The 18,631-nt window shown below is 38.1% G+C and overlaps 2 protein-coding genes across 3 annotated transcripts in view; one reads left to right on the top strand and one right to left on the bottom strand.

Annotated features, from left to right (window-relative positions):
- Nucleotides 1-96: 96 nt before the first annotated feature.
- On the bottom strand, nt 97-10,892 carry LOC141435859 (RIB43A-like with coiled-coils protein 2). The gene is given in 10 exon segments (XM_074098683.1): nt 97-2,568; nt 2,838-2,944; nt 3,132-3,219; nt 3,349-3,488; nt 3,875-3,951; nt 3,954-3,978; nt 4,279-4,414; nt 5,091-5,251; nt 9,959-10,099; nt 10,660-10,892. Coding segments are annotated over 10 exon segments (1,140 nt in total). The 5' UTR covers nt 10,783-10,892; the 3' UTR covers nt 97-2,426.
- A 642-nt stretch (nt 10,893-11,534) lies between these two features.
- LOC141435686 (uncharacterized) overlaps nt 11,535-18,631 on the top strand; it is a 124,308-nt gene continuing 117,211 nt past the window's right edge. For both annotated transcript variants that reach the window (XM_074098431.1, XM_074098430.1), the window contains exon 1: nt 11,535-11,960. In XM_074098431.1, the coding sequence (XP_073954532.1) occupies nt 11,777-11,960 (184 nt within the window). In that variant the 5' untranslated portion in view covers nt 11,535-11,776. The remainder of the gene's footprint in view (nt 11,961-18,631) is intronic.

The raw sequence follows: 18,631 nt of genomic DNA, 5'->3' as shown, positions 1-18,631 counted from the left end.
TTTATTCAGTGCAATTAATAAAAACCTGAACAAAATCGAATTTCAGTGATTGATGCTATTTATAATCCACTAAAATCACTATCATCAGCATTTTATAACTGACTACTCGCGTACAGTCAGCCAAATAAGTAGTCTATAATTTTTAAACAACTTCCTATCAAATTATTGTCGCTAAAGTCGAGCTTTCAAGTTGACAGACACGTCTTATTGACATATGAATGTAAATTATGATTTTTTGTTGCACAATACGTCATTTATTATTATTGTTTTTTTTTCAATTTTTTTTTATTTGTTTTATGACATGCAAACGATAATCAACTTAAGAGTCGACCACATTATTTGGCTGATAGTACATTAATTTGTTTCAAATTCAACTACTTTAAAATATTCGCAGTTATAAATGACGCTTAATTGTATATTTTCACACGAGGTCATTGATAGGAAAATTTCGTATGAAAGTGAGATACTTAGTACAGTCACGTGCGTTAATTTGGTACATAAAATGGTTATATTATATCTGTCATTTTATATGACAATCAAAGGATTTTTTCACAGGTCCCAAATTAACGCTCGTGGCCGTACTAAAGGTTTACTGTTCGTAAATTGTGCGTGTCTATTGTCTTTTAAATAATATTTTTTGTTACGTAAATTTTATTGATTGCACGCAACAATTCTTTAATATGCAATCAGTTTACCTACTTTCCCCCATAAGAAATGGTCCTATTACTGCTTAACCCCCTAAAAATACGTTAATATCGAACATCATGTATTGTACCATATGTGGCACACGGACTGTGAACGGGTTAGGTTACTTGTTACATTCGATCCTACTGCTTTCGTTTTGAAAAGCTTTATATTTGAGCATTTCGAGTATTTTATTTTAAGCTACTCAGCAACTTAGTTTTAGCAGTTTTCTTTAAAAAAAAACTCACTTCAAGACCTACTTTAAACATTAATTTTAAGCTAATGTTATTATTATTAAATAGTTTGATACCGCTTAATACAGTCAATATTGTATTTGACAAGTTTACATGTGAATTTATATCAACGAAAACGTTACATAACACTTTAAGCCATGCAACACCTAATTTCTATTTCGTCTGTAATGTGCTATTATTATCATAGGAGCATAAAAAATTGAAATGTTTATACCTAATGCAGCGTAACTGAGACAGGCCAAGGGGATCAAAAATATATCTGAACACGCTCTAAAACTCGTAAGATTAGAGACAAGTTCTTGTATATTTGAGGACCTTGGCCGCTTCCCTATATTTGACGCTGACTATACGTACCTTAAAATACTATTCTACCAGGTGTATAAAACGGAACATAGATACGAGAAGATATGTCTTCAGGTCAACTTATTCTTTAATCCGGACAATCCATACTTAATATTATAAATGCGAAAGTGTGTGTGTTTGTATGTTTGTCCGTCTTTCACGTCGAAACGGAGCAACGGATCGACGTGATTATTGGTATAGAGATAGTTTATGGGCCAGAGAGTGACATAGCCTACATTTTATCCCGGAAAAATGCACAGTTCCCGAGGGGACAACGCGCGATAACCGAATTCCACGCGGGCGAAACCCCGAGCGAAAGCTAGTTTAGACATAAAAGTAGTGGTCAAATTACAAAAATTCCGACAAAGCTAAATTTTGGTGGAGAACTTGGGTACACGACACCATTAGGAATAAAGTGTCAAAAGTACCCACCCATTGATCCCATGTGTGCTAAAAAGTTATTCGGGGTCAAACTTCAAAATAAGAGGTTTTTTTTCGAAAATGGTACGTTTTATCGGAAAAAAGCCTAAACAAAAACTATAGATCTTAAAATTATCTACAAAAATGGTCGTTATACTTTTTTTCCTTATACCAAGCCTGTTTTTTTTTTCAAATTTTGACCTTTGACCCCAAATAACTTTTTTTGCACACATGGAATCAATTGGGACTTTGGACACTTTATTCCTAACGGTGTACCCAAGGCCTCCACCAAAATTTAGCTTTGTCGGAATTTTTGCAATTTGAAATGTCTATATTGACCGGGTTACTTCTTTTTGTTACACTTTATCCTTCAATTTTTTTTCTGCTCTTATATTGTCCATACTATGTTGTTACCTAGTGAACTTACCCCAGGTAGTTTTGGAAGGGTGGACGAAGGGTAAGAGGGGTAAAGACATAGGTTCACACCTAATTTAAGGAGCTAAAGCTTCGAACCCGTTTGTACCTACTAAATTATTGACATATGCCTCAATTAAGTTTAAAAGGAGGCCATAACAAGTCGTTTAAAAGATGTTTATCCAGCAAAAGGAACAGGATAACAGTATATTCGATTATATTACGATGGAATTGTCAAAAAAGTAACATTTCTTAGAACTTTGAAGCAATACCAAGACATATTTCCTCGTGTCTATTAAATGGCCTACAAATTTATCTAGTTGTGGTATTGAACTGTGAGTAATAAAGGTCAGTGGGAGTGTTGTTGTAGACGACTTCGCGGTAGTATTTCTCCTTTTCTTTCTGTTGCAGAGCCATTAGTTGGTTTTCTTCCATCAGCTGCCGAGCGATCTCTCTGTGAATTAAAACGTTACAATAGCTAATTTGTAAGCATAACAGTTGTAAACATTTAAAAGATACGTTTCTAAAAGGACAAAACAATAAAATTTACTAGGTTATACATAGCGATTACGTAGCTTCAGATTAATTCTTCAGTCAAGTTAGTCGTACCATGTAAAAATTGCGATGTTCATGCGAACCAGTCTCTCCACTACATTTAGGAAGGTAGGTAATATTCGATTAGATCAGTCAGTCTAGTTAAATTAGCGTGTACAGCTTATTCACCTCCTCTTTCTTTGATCTGCGATGTCCTGCCGTGCTACGTCCCGTTGTATGGACTTGGCCAATGCCTGCCACTCTGCCTCCATCTTCTCCTCAGCCTCGCGTTTAGCCTGGAACAAAATGTAAGCTTAAGACAAACCATTTTTAATTGTCCCCCACGACCTGTTACTAATTGAAGCTGAGACAAAATATACTACCCCAGTTGCTCAACGTGGGTTCAGTTCAGTCACAAGTATCACATCAACTTCCCAATTAATTAAAACGACTTTCAAGAAAATGTGATAGAATAGAAGGTACCTTGGCAGCAGCCATCTGATCTTTTTGTGCAGCGTAGAACTTCTTCAGCTCCTCTGGGTTCATTCCTTTGTACATAAAACCGATAGCCCTGTAACAATTTTTTATTGTTATTCACGCGAACAGCTACACATATTCTATGTGCCACATGTGGTACATGTATTACATATGAATTATCCGATGTATGAATAATGTGAAAAAATGTGGAAAAAATAAATACCTGTCCTTTCCGAGTGCACTCTTGGCGACGTCAGGATTCTCAGTGAGCATGTCGGATGTCAGATTGTTGTACATCTCGGCAGTGTTGTCAGCTTCTTCTTGTTCCTTGAGAACTTGTTCCAACTGCTTTCGCTCCGCAGCCTATGGGATATTCCAAGAACAAGGTAAGTTATGGTGAACCTTAAATATACTTATCGTTTTTTGATTAACCGTTAACCATACAAAACGGTTGACTGGAAAAAAAATGTTTCACATGTAGAACACCCATGTAATGCAAAGTTTAACTACTGTCCAACTTTTTGAACTCCGCACCAGAGTGCGGAGCATCGTTGCTGTCTTGGCGCATTGGTCGATAACGACTAGTCTTGACAATTTACAATGCTTATGTTTGCTGAATATCCCATATACATCGTGGACTAGTCTTGCAAAAAAATTTCGTGGCGTGCCACATATGGCACACTGACTGTACACATGCTCTCATTTAAGTAAGTAACAGGAAATGGGCAACTACTCTCTTCTTTTCTTACCAAAGCTTCATTGTATCTCAGGTTGGCCTGGCCAAGTCTATAGCGGCACTCGCGTTCCATCTTGTCGAGCTCACTAGCCGCGCATCACGAGCCTTAATCGCCATCTAAATAAAATTTAAAATTGGCTATTAAAACAAAAAATGCTACAAATTCTAAAATGTTTTCGTTTGTAGGAAGTTAAATTTCTCTAAGAGACGTCGAAAGTTATTAATTAGACTGCACACTGTAACTTGCACATTTTTATGCAGGTATACTTGTGTCATATTTGTATGACGTGTGCGCAAAAATGTCCAACACTTTTATGGCGTTTGCTTTGACGTGTGCTGGGTACTAAATATACCTACAGGAATTATGATAATTACATCTAATAATGAACCGCAGAAGTAAAACAAGAGCCGCTATACCATATAAGCAGCTTCTGCCTTCTTCCGCTCTTCCTCAGCGGACTTCCGCTCTTGGACTTGCTGCTCCAGCCACGCGTTCTTCTGTGCCGCCATTATTTTCTTCCGCTCTTCATACTCCAGGTCCTCGCCTTCAAACCTAAGCAATATTTAGCTAGTTTAGTTTTACTTCATACATTTTGATAGGGCATGGACTTCTGGAAGTAGTTTAGTGTTCCTTATTATATGGGACATTGAACTTCAAACGTGTTAAATTAAATTACATAATTTGTAAGTAAGGTATAAGTTTAAGAAATTTCCACTACAAAAGATCTAACGCACAGCCGAGGAGCAGGTCCACGGTCCACCCAGTCCTCGATTAGTCCTAGCCACAGAAACTAAACCCTTTCACGGGCAGGGAACGATAGATGGAGCCTCATGGACAGGGGTCGGACAAAAAGTGCGGATAACGTAAAAATGACGTAATCTTGCACACAAGATGATGTTTTTATTTAAACTTCCGTGTGACATGTAGTAACAAAGTAGCATTAATGAAGTAACAAAATAATCGTGAATAAATCAAAGGAAAACAGTGAATAAAATAAATTTCATATCTTTTAATAAAGAGGTTGATAAATGATAAGTGATAATTGTTTATGAAAATCAAAAATACTATTTGAAATCATTCTATAAGTGGTTTGACGTCATCGGCACTTTTTGTCCGACCCCTGCTCATGGAGCTAAGAGTATGAGTAATGACTTATTCGCGGGTAACTTAGAAAACACGACCGGCAACTATTTTGCCTATTACCAATGAGAGGGTTAATAATACGAACTTTTGGGCACTGGACATGCCGACAGGTTCGCCGTCGCTTGCTCGTGGAGGCAGCTGCTTTTTTAGCACGTCTGGGTCGTTCAGGTCGAACTCCCTTCGGTCCTCGGGCCTCTGGTACTGCTGACGGTAGTTGTCGATCTCCAAGTCGATGCGACGACGTTCCTGGATGAGGTGGTAATGAGGGTTTATAATGTTTCGGCGAATAACGTTTGGCAACCTGTTTCATTTCGCAACTTTTCATTTCCCAACTGTTTAATATTTCTGAAACTGTAAATATTTCAGGATTTTACACGATGGCCCTGAAATAAATCCTGAAATATTTACAGTTTTAGAGGGAACCTGACTTCGAAGCTTGAGGTTCCGGGCTCGATTCCCGGCCGAGGCAGATTTTTGTATGAATAATACGAATCTTTGTTCTTGGGTCTTAGGCGACCTACGCCAGTCACTGCTATTTTTAAACAGACGTGGTATAAAATTGGTGTACTTCGTGGCAATAAAAAAATATTACGATAATCTTGATCGTATTCCTGAGTTAGTCGTTGCTTTCAAAACACGATTAAACTAATTTGGCTCGATAGATTTTATTGCCAAAGTGAGCTCTTACTTTGATTTAGAAACCAAAAATACTCCGTTATTTATAAAGACACTATAATCAAATTACTAAGTCTGATTTACAAACAAAACGTAATAATAATATCTGTCGTGTTATTTCTTAAATCTAAATCGTAATTTCTTTGCATTTATTTATTTCCAAATTTTTGATGAGCAAAGACTTACGCCACGCCGACGACATAATTATTGCTTCTCTGTCACTTCAACGCAGAGAAACAGTGAGCGCTTAGGTGCTCTGCCTGATTGACCTGCGTCGCTTTTCTCCACAAAATTCATTTACGAAAAAAAACTTTTACATTTACACTTCTTTCATAACACTCAATCTATGAGTAAGGAAATTATTATTAAATTACGTTATCACTGTATTTTGGGTATTTAAGGTGTTTTAGGATAGTCAACACCGAGAAATAAATTAAATAACGCACAAAAAAAACAAGAAGCCCTCATACTCGTACAATGACAGACAACATGTCAGAAGATGTCAGAAGTTGTAAAGTAAGTGTGTTGTTTATTACAAGAATTAGGTAAGTACAGAAAATTGGTTAGTAGTCTAAATAGTTTTATTGGCTCCATATTTTGTCTATTACTTATAAACTGATAACTACCATAGTAGGAATATAGGACATGTGTTCAAACTTAATACGTGTCTGGTACGAGTATATAGCCTACCCAACGAAGACCAAAAACTGCCTCTCCGGGGAAATCTCGCGTATAAGTCAATTTTGGCATAGTTGTAGGGGATGGTGTTTAAGACCACATACTAAAAGTAGGTACTGATGGGTGGGGTAGAGCTAACGGGTGGGGAGGAGTTTGTGTAAAAGTCCCATTTAGTTTTTCGTAAATAACTGGTAAACCACAGCAAAAAATGTTCTAAAACATAAGTAATCTACATAAAATTCTCTACAAAAAAAATTCTAAACATTTTTTTTAAGTATGGCGATGGATGGATGTTTGTTACTCTTTCACGTAGAAACTACTGAACGGATTTGCATGAAATTTGCCATACAGGTAATAAATACCCTGGATTAACATGTTCTACAGTAAAAAACGCACTGAGGTCTCTGAACCAGATGATGATACATCTACACTACACAAGCACTATTTTAGTACAGTAAGTACCTACATTATTTTGAGACACCCACTAAATAACATGACTTATATAAAACAAATATTTACTTTATTAATCGTTGGGCAAAGTAACTTATTGATTGAATTTTATAACGGGCAAAGTTATTTAGACAACATTGCCCACATGCGTTATAATAGTAGAAAAAGTTCTCACTTACAGGTTCAAATACTGCACTTTGTGCTTTTTGTATTAGTGTTAATAAAATATCCTTCTTTCTTTCTTTATACGTAATTTCTCCACTCTTGGAACTCCAGTTTTATAAATCTAAAGTACAATTAAAATAGTAAATAATTTATTAATTCAGACAAAGTGATTGCATTTAGTCGTTAGGTAACAGTTCATAGTTTGGTTTTTCTAGTAAGCCGCCCCTTTTATCAAATGGGTACAGTTTTTTCTGCGAGTACTCGTATCTCCAAGAATATTTATGTTGAGTATGAATATCCTACTTGTGTCAGTTCTTGACTTTTGTTTTTTAATGTATTTATTATCAGTATGTAATCAAGCGATTTGTTTCAAATTTAAAGTTGTTCTTTATATAGATTTACATCGCCACTCAAAAATCATATAAATTTAAAAAAAATACCAAATAAAAAGACGCATTTCTTTTATTTGGTTTTGAAGTAGTGACACCTCTAACCTTTTTCTAAGAATTAACCATACATTGACCTACTACTTGCCGAAATATCAAAGTTTTGTAGGTGGTACTTCCTATTAAAAATAAGGACATACGTGGCCTAGTTCTGTATTCAATCGGTGTTTTAGTGTCATATACAAACTGTTGTTGTTATAATTTGTTATTGGTTATTAGCGTTTAAATCATAAATATGATAAAATTATTAGAAAACTCAAACATAATATAGAGGTGTTTGTATACATACGACATTGATAGAACACTGATTGAATACAAATTGCTGATTTTTGACAGGACCCCCTGTCCCCTGTTTGGAGTAACGCCTGGAAATTTTTGATATTTAGGCAAGCAGGCGAGATAAATCTAGAGTTTGACACCTCTGCCATGCTGAGGATGCTGGTCTCTTTTTCTGGTTTTTCTGTGCATCTATATTTCAGTTTGTATTTTCCTACCGACTATGGCCTTGTTGTAACAGGATCATAGCGGGTAATATTTGGAATTGGAACTAATATTGACACAAAAGTACATTGTGCATTAAGGGCTGTAAAAAGGGGATTATTAACGAGAGTCTATTAGAAGCCTGAGCTTAACTGACTTCAGAAAAAAGGAGGAGGTTATCAATTCGGTTGTATTTTTTATGTTGGTTCTGAATTTTGGGCAAAAAACCGTCAACTTTGCCTTAGGGCCATTTTCTTATAAAATCGATTGTCACGAATGAGTATTTTTTGTTCAATAAAGGGCTTATATAACTCTCTATTGTACATAAAACATATAAAATAACAGTTATCAGAGCAAAGTACAATGTTTATTTTGTGTTTATTAAAATTTAAGTTTGTAAACGTAAGTGCTTTATAAATTTATAAACGTGGGTAATTTTACTCAATATAATGTCCACTTGTGATTGAAAAAATTGCCCGCCAGGCAATGTTATGTCCTTTGAATGTTTTATCCGACTGTACGAAGCAAATGAGGTTTTTGGTTTTCAAATAAAAAATCGATACCTATCTGCAAATGGATCCATATTTAGTGTATACCTACCTAAATGAGTATAGGTATTATAAGTTATCTTCAGTTTTGTCTACATTTTGAGAAATATATCTTGCTTAATTTTTAATATTTTGATATAGGTATTTCTCTAGCAAGAAATTACTAATTCACTTTTAGAAATGTAGGTGTATTTCATAGGCCATAGTTAAATTAAAGTGTACCTAAGAAAATAAAAGTTAGGTGAACTTTAGTATTGTGTCACCCGAAAGACGTCCACTGCTGGACATAATAGGCCTCTCCCAAGGCTCTCCACTCAGACCGGAGTACAATAAAGAGTCATTGTATTGTATTGGAATGCAGCTTTAAAAATACTCATAATAACCGAATTTTCACATTTTTCGTAATTTCGGCGATTTTCAAGTTAATAAAACGAATTATCTAAGTACCTAAGTACATAAAATTGAATCAGTTTGAACGTGGGAAATTGTAACGTCATAGCCTTGTCATAGCAGTCAGTATATGACGTATTCAATACAAACTCCATAACAAACGATCGTTTTGACATTTCTGATAAACTTTAGCGGTAGGTACCGTATTTCGCCGCGCTGCGCGCGAAAACGCGTCGCTGTCAGATAACGCCTACGAACAAATCGCGGTTGCACGCGATCTATCTCAGGGGGTCGCGGGGTGAGTACAAAACCGCTCGCGCAGTTTGGCGTGGGTGGACTCTTAAGTATGTATGTATGTTTATCCGTTGCCTAGTATCCATAGTACAAGCTTGCTTCGTTTGGGACTAGGTCAATTGGTGTAAAGTGTCTCATGAAATCCATACTAATATTATAAATGCGAAAGTGTGTGTGTTTGTATGTTTGTCCGTCTTTCACGTCGAAACGGAGCAACGGATTCACGTGATTTTTGGCATAGAGATAGTTTATATGGGGCAAAGAGTGACATAGGCTACTTTTCATCCCGGAAAAATGCACAGTTCCCGAGGGAACAGCGCGTGATAACCGGATTCCACGCGGGCGAAGCCGCGGGTAAAAGCTTGTTTATTTATATATAAAGGAAATAGGTACTAATAAATCATGGTATGACGATGAAAATGACTTATACATCATGATTTTTCAATGGCTCTTGGTTGTCAGGTTGTTACTGTCACTCACAGGCGGATCCAGGGTTGTGGGCATGTAACCACTGATTTTCACGTTCTATCGAGACCGATGGGCGAAAAAATGGAAATCAATTTCAAATCGTTCAATTAGTCATGATTGTTCATAAGCGAGTTCGTACTTCGACTCGCACTTGGCCGTTTCCCAGTGGCTGTGATTACCTTTTTTAAACGACTTCAAAAAAAGGAGGTTCTCAGTTTGACCCGTAGGGTACATGTATGTATGTTTGGCTGAACCGATTTTGATGCGGTTTTCATCAGACAAGTATTTTTTGATTGATGCGGTTTATTGAGGGCTGGATTCGCGCCCGGTGTCACTTTACCATAGGGATATGACGCTACCTCCATCTCGCGGGCCTCCAGCACCACAGCCAGGTTGCTGTCTTTGGTCATCTGAGCTGCGAAGGCCACGTCCCGTTTCCGCTGCTCCTCGCGCTCAGCCCGCTTCTCGATCACCTGGCGCTCCAAGAACGGAAGGTCCACCTGGATGGTATTGTATTGTACTGTATTTTATAATACTATAACTCTGTATTGTATAACACAAGAAAGTAACAGTGAACAAGAGTCACCAACCAAGCGTCGTAGGGTCAACAACCGCTGATGATGCTTCGGAGAGAAGCGAAACACGTGTCCGGGATTTTGTTTATGGTTGTGGTGGTGGGTTCAGTTACGTTTGCGTTGGTTAATTACGTTTTTCTAACTCAAACGTAGCTGTTTCGCACGACTTGGCCTCACTACTTGGCGGAGGAGCAAGACAGATATTCCATGTATTTAACATGGACGGAGGTCCGCCGGTAACGCCTGAATCTATACAGTATTTAAAGGTAGATATATAATTGGTAGATCGTACAGGGTTTCGTCAGTAAACAGTAGATCTTGTGTCTAATCAAGTTGGGCACCCCTGGATAGTAGTATAGTAAGTCGCTTAACTGACTACTATAATTATTGACTTGGCAGCTACTTCATAAGATTAATGTTCTAACACGTTCAGTGTTTTTCTTCTTGTGAAAAACAATAGAAGCTGCTGAGAAGACCTAACTTACACCAATCTTCCTGTTCCTGGCATTGAAGATCCTCGATCGTCTTTCCAGCTCGCACTGACGCCGTCTCTCTCTGTTCTGGGCCTCCTTGCGGTCCCGTTCGTTGGATATCTGCATTTTCATCATCTTGCTATTAAATTATGTACAGGGGATATAAAAACTAAAGGTCTCTAGAAAAATCAAGAGCTAAGTGCGCGTAACGAACAAACAGTGAGTTGTCATGACAGCGATGTTTATGACTTTTTGTTTGTGGCCAGATATTGTGGTAGGTAAATAAGGATTAGCGATGAGGTATATTGTCATCAAACAAATTATCTGGGGCGCGGAAGTGCGCCGCCAAGTTCAGATATATTGACAATACTGTCAGTACAGTGTGCTTTGTTTAAAATCATTTTGGCATAATTTTGATATGTTTAAATGTGGGATTTTTAAAAGTGTTTATTTAACTTCACCTCGTGCATTTGTATGCTTGCATCAAATTTTGCGAGTTAACTTTGATCTACTTCCAGTTGTTTGACTGACTTGAAATTTGTACCTACACATGTAGGTTGGATGAAAATGTAAGTACAGTCAACAAAAAATAAAGTCAGTAAAAATATTGTGTTAAGTTATAGTTAAATTGAAATCCACATGTTTCAATAAAGGCACATTATATTGTATCTATTGTTTTGAAAATTTTAACTGCACTAGTAGGTGTTATCTACTAAAGTTGGCAAATATATCAGAGTGGCCAAGGTGCACAAAAACGTCAGTTGAGTAAAACCGTTAAAACTACCATTTGGTAGAAAAACGTCTAAAACAGTAGCAGAATTTATAACCATCCCACTGGCAACACCGAATCGGCCGGCGCGGATTGTTTGCGTCGCTCCAGCGGTACCACATAAATTCGTAGAGCGGGCTACGTGAGTGTACGTAGTAAACAAGGTCTCGCTCGCTTCTCATTCTCATTCGTCCCGCCATTTACGCTGAGGACGGACGAGTGCGACGCGCGCGTAAAATCGTATTCTATTGAACGAAATAATCCGCCGGCACATTGCCTAGTGGTCACTTAGAGTGTAAACAAAGTGTTAATTTGATACAAGTGTGTTTTCATTTACAAGTAGGTGTGTGATGTGATAATATGACAAGTGTATTGAAAAAATCTAGGGGAACAAAAGGAAAATCGGAGTCAATGCAGGAGGATCTACCTTCGCGATGGGGCTCCCAGCAAAAGTCAGAGGATGCTGCGAAACTGATCAAATACATTAACGACAACATTATTGGAAATGGGAATTCTTTTTGTGGACCGTTCGGGAGGAGAAAAGGTAAAACAATAATTCTAATAAGATTCTTATTTGAATATCTTAACTGCAAATTCTTTGTTACTTATATAAATATTTTAGTTCACTTCCTAGTACGGGATGGCACTTAAAAATTAGACGAAGGTCATCAGAGCACCAATGAATCATTGAACCTTCTGCACTGCAGTTCCAGTTCTATTTACTATTACCTCGCGGTCACTGAAACCTGTTATAGCTATGATATAATACAATCCTTGGTTTCTGCACACATAGAGCCGGCCAAATGTAAACGTAGGTACGGTATGACCTTATTTTCATAGATAATATGTTGACAGATAAATTAGTAGGCATAATGGATAAAGAGTCTGTTTTGTTTAATTACTTGATAAGAGTTTACGTTGTTTCGCTCGTTTTATATAATGCAAATGAAATTGCGGGAAGGTAAATTAAGTAAAAAGGTTGACTGATATTTTAAGAGAGAATTTCAATGAAGCAGATTAATTCTACGGCCTTACTTGTAGGGTTAAGGTCAATTTACTTTGTCTTGCTAAATCTTGATTATTCTCCAGTTTTTGACCTACAAATAATTCATGAAACTGAAAAAACGAGGATAAATTCATACATGCCTACTTTTTGATATTATTTTATTTATCTATATCTAACTATTTCTTCAAGACTCAGATTGCTAGTTTGTTTTCGAAGAAAACGGAATACATATATTTCGTGCGGAAAAAAACAACAAGTCATTTAGGAACGGCCTTCTTCAGATAATTATTGTTAATTAATTGGATAGCTCGGAGAATTCAGCTCGGTTTTTCCTTTGTTTTTGTTTTCTATTTTGGGCCCATGATCATACCTTACCTACTCAGTTCATGACTTAATTTCAATTTACTGACATTCAAAAAGCTTGGGATAGAATTGTTCGTGCTTAAAATTAAAATAACGAAGTTATTGGAATTTGTGTTAAAAAATAAAACGTTTCACTTCATATGCGATTTGTTTATCGATGGTATGATATATTAGGAAACATTACTAAAAAGCCATTAATAAAGTAAATAATCTGGCGTCCCTCACATATATATAACTGACGGCACACGTGTCGTATCTGTTGTGATATTTGTGTCACAAGAGCTCTGGGCAAAAATATATCCACGATGCGACTTACCAACGACCTTCGTTCATTTGGCGTAATTAAACGAATCATCGATACGCTAAACAATCGCGAAAGCGAGCTCTGGTCATTTGTTTCTCATCTTGATTCTAGATAAGATTCAGACTTATCGGTTTTGTTGGGCGCATAACAGGTTGTCTCAATTTTTTCCTCTCAGCTTTTATCAAAAATAAAGTGAAAGGTATGCCATAAAAACAGGTTTGACCGGGAGAGATGGGAGCAAAAACTCTGAATGCGTTTTCTTCAAACTTGTTCCTTTATTTCTTATGTATTTTGTCCTCACTAAGGTCATTTGAAGTTGAATATGAAGGATGTAGATGTAAGACTATTAATATTGCGTATTATTAATTGTAGCACACAGCCCGCGGAAGCGTTGATAATGAACTGAGTGTTCACGTGTTATTTCACGTGTCAAACGTTAGTCACTGCACTCCCAGTGCATTGTTTATATCGTCGCTCGGCAGGCAAAAGTACTAAAGCGACACTTTGGCTAAATGAGTTATGCATATCACCAGAATCAGCGAATTTTTCTGCATCGAACTGTCTAGGTTTCAAAGTGATTGGAGCAAAATTTAACTTTTTTTTGGCGCTTTAGTCTTTCAAAAAACGCTTAAATTTGGGAAGCAAATTACTTAATGCAGCATCACTTTCATTATTTTCATTTTAGTACTGTTACCTTTTTGCCATTTTTCGATTTACTGTCGTTCAGTCTTTTGCCAGTTTTCTAGTTTGCAAATGTTGGACGTTTAGTATTTTGTGCAAAAAAAAAAGAAAATACTTTGTCACTTCAGTAATTATGCCCTCCCCGAGTTGAGTTTTATACACCTTTAGTCGTTTGGTTGTATTGATAAGAATTATTTATAAGAATTTAGCTATTGTTCTTAAAAACTAAACATACGTTTGGCATTTTAGCCATTTTAACATATACAAAAGCATACATTCAAACACGATTAGCAAAAAACTTCACGAAATATTATAGATTTGTGAAATTAGTCATTACTCTTGACCTTTATCGTGTATTAAAAAAGTGTTTAGTATATATACGTAGTAAAATATCATTGCAATTCGATGTTTGGTATATAGAAACATCATATTTTCTTAAGATTTATAGCTTTATTTATAATATAATGATTTATTATTCCTTAAAACTTTAAATTCTTTTTATGTTGCCAAAGGATAAAAGAAATAGTATGTATGTATGTAAACTCTTAATTGTACAAAAGAAAAGAAATACAACACAATTGACAAACTTTGAGATACTTGTACAAAGGCGGACTTATCCCTTTAAGGATCTCTCCCAGGCAACCTCAATAGTAAATCTATTTCAAAATTTTGTAGTTATATTTTATCGCTACGGTTCTGTTTGCATACTTTGCATTGAATAAGATGATGTTCGGCCCTAAGTATTTGAAATTTAGAGTTAGAAGTTTTAATTTGTTTTTATTAATGTTACATAAATAGCTTAAGTTTAGTACAGAAGGCCCCTCGAGTTGTCCCTGGCGCAAAGGTAGCCATCAAACTAGCCGCATTACCACGTTTAATGGCGATAGACAATCTTTGCACCAGGGAACGAATCCGCGCGGGCATGAGCGTGAGACCCCCTTTCGTAATTCGACGTCCCACTTCCCGAATGTAAACAATCGCCTCAAACGCAAGAGGAACAAAATAATAGTGCCGAATAATTGTGCCGTTTTTTGACCGCAAAATCCACCGCGGATTGCCGCGGATATTCAGCTGAGGTGTGAGGCGGCGAAAGTACTAACGCACGTAACGTCCGACAGCAAACACTTCCCGTTCTGCCATGGCACTAAAGTTAAGCCATCTGGCCTTTTGCTCTCGGTTCGACAGAGGACCGGAGGCTCCAGAATGCAGAGGATGTTGGCGGATATTAAAGCCCTCTTCAGTATGTCAAAGAGAGCGTAGTGGCGCGGAAATTTCCTGAACACCGACAAGAACTCAACGCGTGAAATGGCCAGGGTGCGTACCGGTGGCTAGGTATAACAACTTTAGATATATTATTGGTAGATATAACTTTCAGTGGTATAATGAATTATTGGTATAATCTGGAATACGTAATACTATTATAATAATAATGTGTTATGCCAAAAAGTAGGTTAGGTTAGAACTGCGACCCTATCAAGAAACGAAACTGCCTGAAAACTAGGTTAGGTTAGAATTTGCAACTCCAACGATTTCATAAAGAAAACTAAATTTATATCTACAATTATACTACTAAATACTTATAGCATAATATTGTGAAATTATATGTATTTGTTATACCGATCATCCCTTAAGCCCTGATCGCCATTTGCTTCCACCATGGAGCCGCAGATGCATTTATGAGGCACACAAACATCACAGCCCAGGCGGAGAGCTACTGCTACCCACAATGATCGTTGTCCAGAAGTATTTCCAAATAAGGAGCAAGCAAAAGCCCATAGCCACGCTCCCCCGCTTTGATTTTTGATACCGACTTCAGCCTGGCTAAATCCACCCTAGTGGCACACCCACCCACAAGTGCCAGAGCGTCTCTAGCCCCCACGTCATCCCAAACTCGTTATATCAGCGGAGCCGAGGCAGCGACGCTATTAGGTGTCGGCCGTCCACCTCGCCAGTGCACCATGCACAACGGAATGGTACCCGATGGGGTTCATGAGAATTTTTTAATTTTAAGAGGACATGGCCACTATAATAACTCCATGTGCTGATGCGAGAAAACTGGCAAGCCCACATTCTCCACACGCCGCAAACTGAGACCAAACTTGAACATGGGACTTGATTGAATTTAGTAGTGACGGGCAGGCTTCCTCCAGGTCCACATCCTGTCCTTAAGACTATAGAGTCCAAAGTATATGAGGCCGGTGTGTGGGGGGGCCGTTCGCCTGATGACTCGGTAGCACCTCCGGTCTTGAGACGCTTGTGTTCGAAGCATCCTCCCGCGTCCGCACGTTAAATTTCCCTCGGGAGCCGGATCGGTCCATTCAAGCCTTGCCGGTAAACTTGGAGGATGTGGTCGAGGCACTAGGTCTTCCATAATGGGTCAGCCGTGGGCTTAGACGGATTCGACCAGCTCATTTTCAGCTGGGTTTTGGAACACTGAGGTCACGATCCACATTTCGTCACGGAACCGGAAATCCAGACTGTGTCGTCTTGAAGTAGGATCTCAAGAACGCGTCCATACTGGCGAGAGGGATGTTCTGTTCGGCGAAGTGAAAAATACATTCCCACCCTGTACCTTTTTTACACCAGGTCTATCATTCTCTTCGAACTTGTCTACGGCGATTCTCAAATTCTTTCGCAGGTGGGTGCGAAGTAGGGAGATCAGCTTGGACCGCTTACCTTCAGTCTTACTATTCATGAAGCACTGTCGTCGAAAATCACCTCTTAATATTTGGTATTTACTCGTAGATGATGGCACCTAAGGAGCCTAAGGTCGTAAAGCATGGACTTGGATTTCTTATCCCCCCCTCCCCTTGAGAGGTATAGGACTGAAGGCGAAATATGGGACAGATTTAACCCGCCTGTTCTCCTTCTTTTAACTTCTTTAAGGTCTTTCTTCCTGGTCTCAAAGGCTTTTTACACTAGACTTTACCTCTTGGGTTCTTCTATTTCCAAGAGGCCATTTCTAGTGCACTAGAGACCAGGAAGCATCTATTTGCTCGCCCAAGGAACGTTTTGAAGAGTATTAATCCCATCTCATCTTGACTCTGTTACGAAATGTAAATGTTTCTAAAATAACCTATTATTTGAAAACCACTCCAATGGTTGTGTCGGTAAAACTTCTTTCTTTTGACGTCACGTTGAGAGATAGCAAAGGAGACTGTATAGAAACGTGTCCCTTGCGGATGAGCAATGGGTCCAAGCGTCCTTGCCCATATGTAACGGTGGTCTCGGTTTGCGGCGTACGGCGGATGTGGGCTTGCCAGCGTTCCTCGGATCGGCACATGGAGTGGTGCCTTATCTTTTAAATTTTAAATATCATAAAGGTTACCAATACATTTCGTATGTGGATGATGCACTGGCGAGCCGAATGAGACTGGGGTCACTGCACGGGGCTCCGCAGATACAATGAGTTTGGGATGACGAGGGGGCTAGGGACTCTGAGCACGGCCTGTGGGTGTAACCACTGGGGTGGGTTTGGCCAGGCTGAAGTCGGCATCAAAAAGTCAAAGCGGGAACGTGGTTTATAGGCGTTGCCTGTTCCTTATTTGGGAACAGTCTTGGACAACGACTCATTGCGGGTGGCAGTAGCTTTCCGCTGGGCTGCGATGTTTGTGTGCCTCATAACTGCAGCTGCGGCTCCATGGTGGAACCGAATGGCCATCAGGGTGTTCATGACCAGTATAACAACTTTAGATATACTTTCACTAGAATAAAAGATATTTGGCATATATACCAGTAATACATCATACCCCACTGAACGTTATATCGAACATAGGTTATATCACTATATTATACCATCAATCAGGCTACGCGTCTGTTCCATCCAGACGAATTTTGGCGTGTTGCCTGTGCACAACGTCTTTGGTGCTGACTAGACCGATGCGAGAGCGACATGTCCGTCCACATCTCTGACAAGCGAAGTCTGCGGATGTTGGTGCAGAACGGCCTTGGTGTCGTTTCTGTCTCTTTTCAATAAGTGCATTGAGCCAGGCAAGCCTTCATCGCAATACTTGCGGCCCTCCAACACCGTCTGCACCAATCAGTGCATTTTTCCGCAAGCTTTTTCTCAGTCTAGGTGGTCAATTTTGAAGACGGCCATATCTCACTTAGCGCAGTCCTTAAATCTCAGCAAAGGTCTCACGACGTTTCATTTGGCATTATACCATATTACTGTTAGGGGCTGTTTCACCATCCATTGATTAGCGTTAACCGACGGTAAATGTGATGCCGTCTCCGTCTATTGAGTCTATTCGAACAAACAAAATAGAGACCGGCATCACACCTAACCACCAGTTAACAGTAATTCATGGATGGTGAAACGCCCCTTAGTATATTAATAGTTTGGTACACAAAGTACAACAAGTCCCATGATACCGGAATAGTTGATCATAGAATATATAAATGTTGTTGTACCAATAGTGCATTATATTTTCTTAATCGTTATATAGACCAATAATTATATCTAAAGTTGCTATAGCAACCATGACGCATGAGTTTGGTTATTTCAGGTTCTTACTTATGGTACTAATAAGTACTATAATTTGAATGAATGATTTATTTGCATAACATAGAAAAAAAAATGTTCTGAAGTTTTAGTTGAAATGCTAATAAAGTTATTACCTACAGAATAAATTAAGGTATTTTACGTATATTTTCATCCTTAAACCTAAGCGTATGCTGTGTATATACAAAAATAGTAGACATGGTAAATGATCAAAATAAATATCTCAAAAAATAATAGTGAAAAAACTTTTGTGCATTTTTGTTAGAAATCAGATGGTGCCTTTGTGATTAATTACCTTATAATATTAACAAAAGTCTAGTGTTAGTAACATTTAACGTTAAGTTATTGAAATTTTTA

The sequence above is a fragment of the Choristoneura fumiferana genome, chromosome 15 (assembly GCF_025370935.1).
Source record: "Choristoneura fumiferana chromosome 15, NRCan_CFum_1, whole genome shotgun sequence".
NCBI lineage: Eukaryota > Metazoa > Arthropoda > Insecta > Lepidoptera > Tortricidae > Choristoneura > Choristoneura fumiferana.
This window is presented reverse-complemented; position numbering and strand designations above follow the sequence as displayed.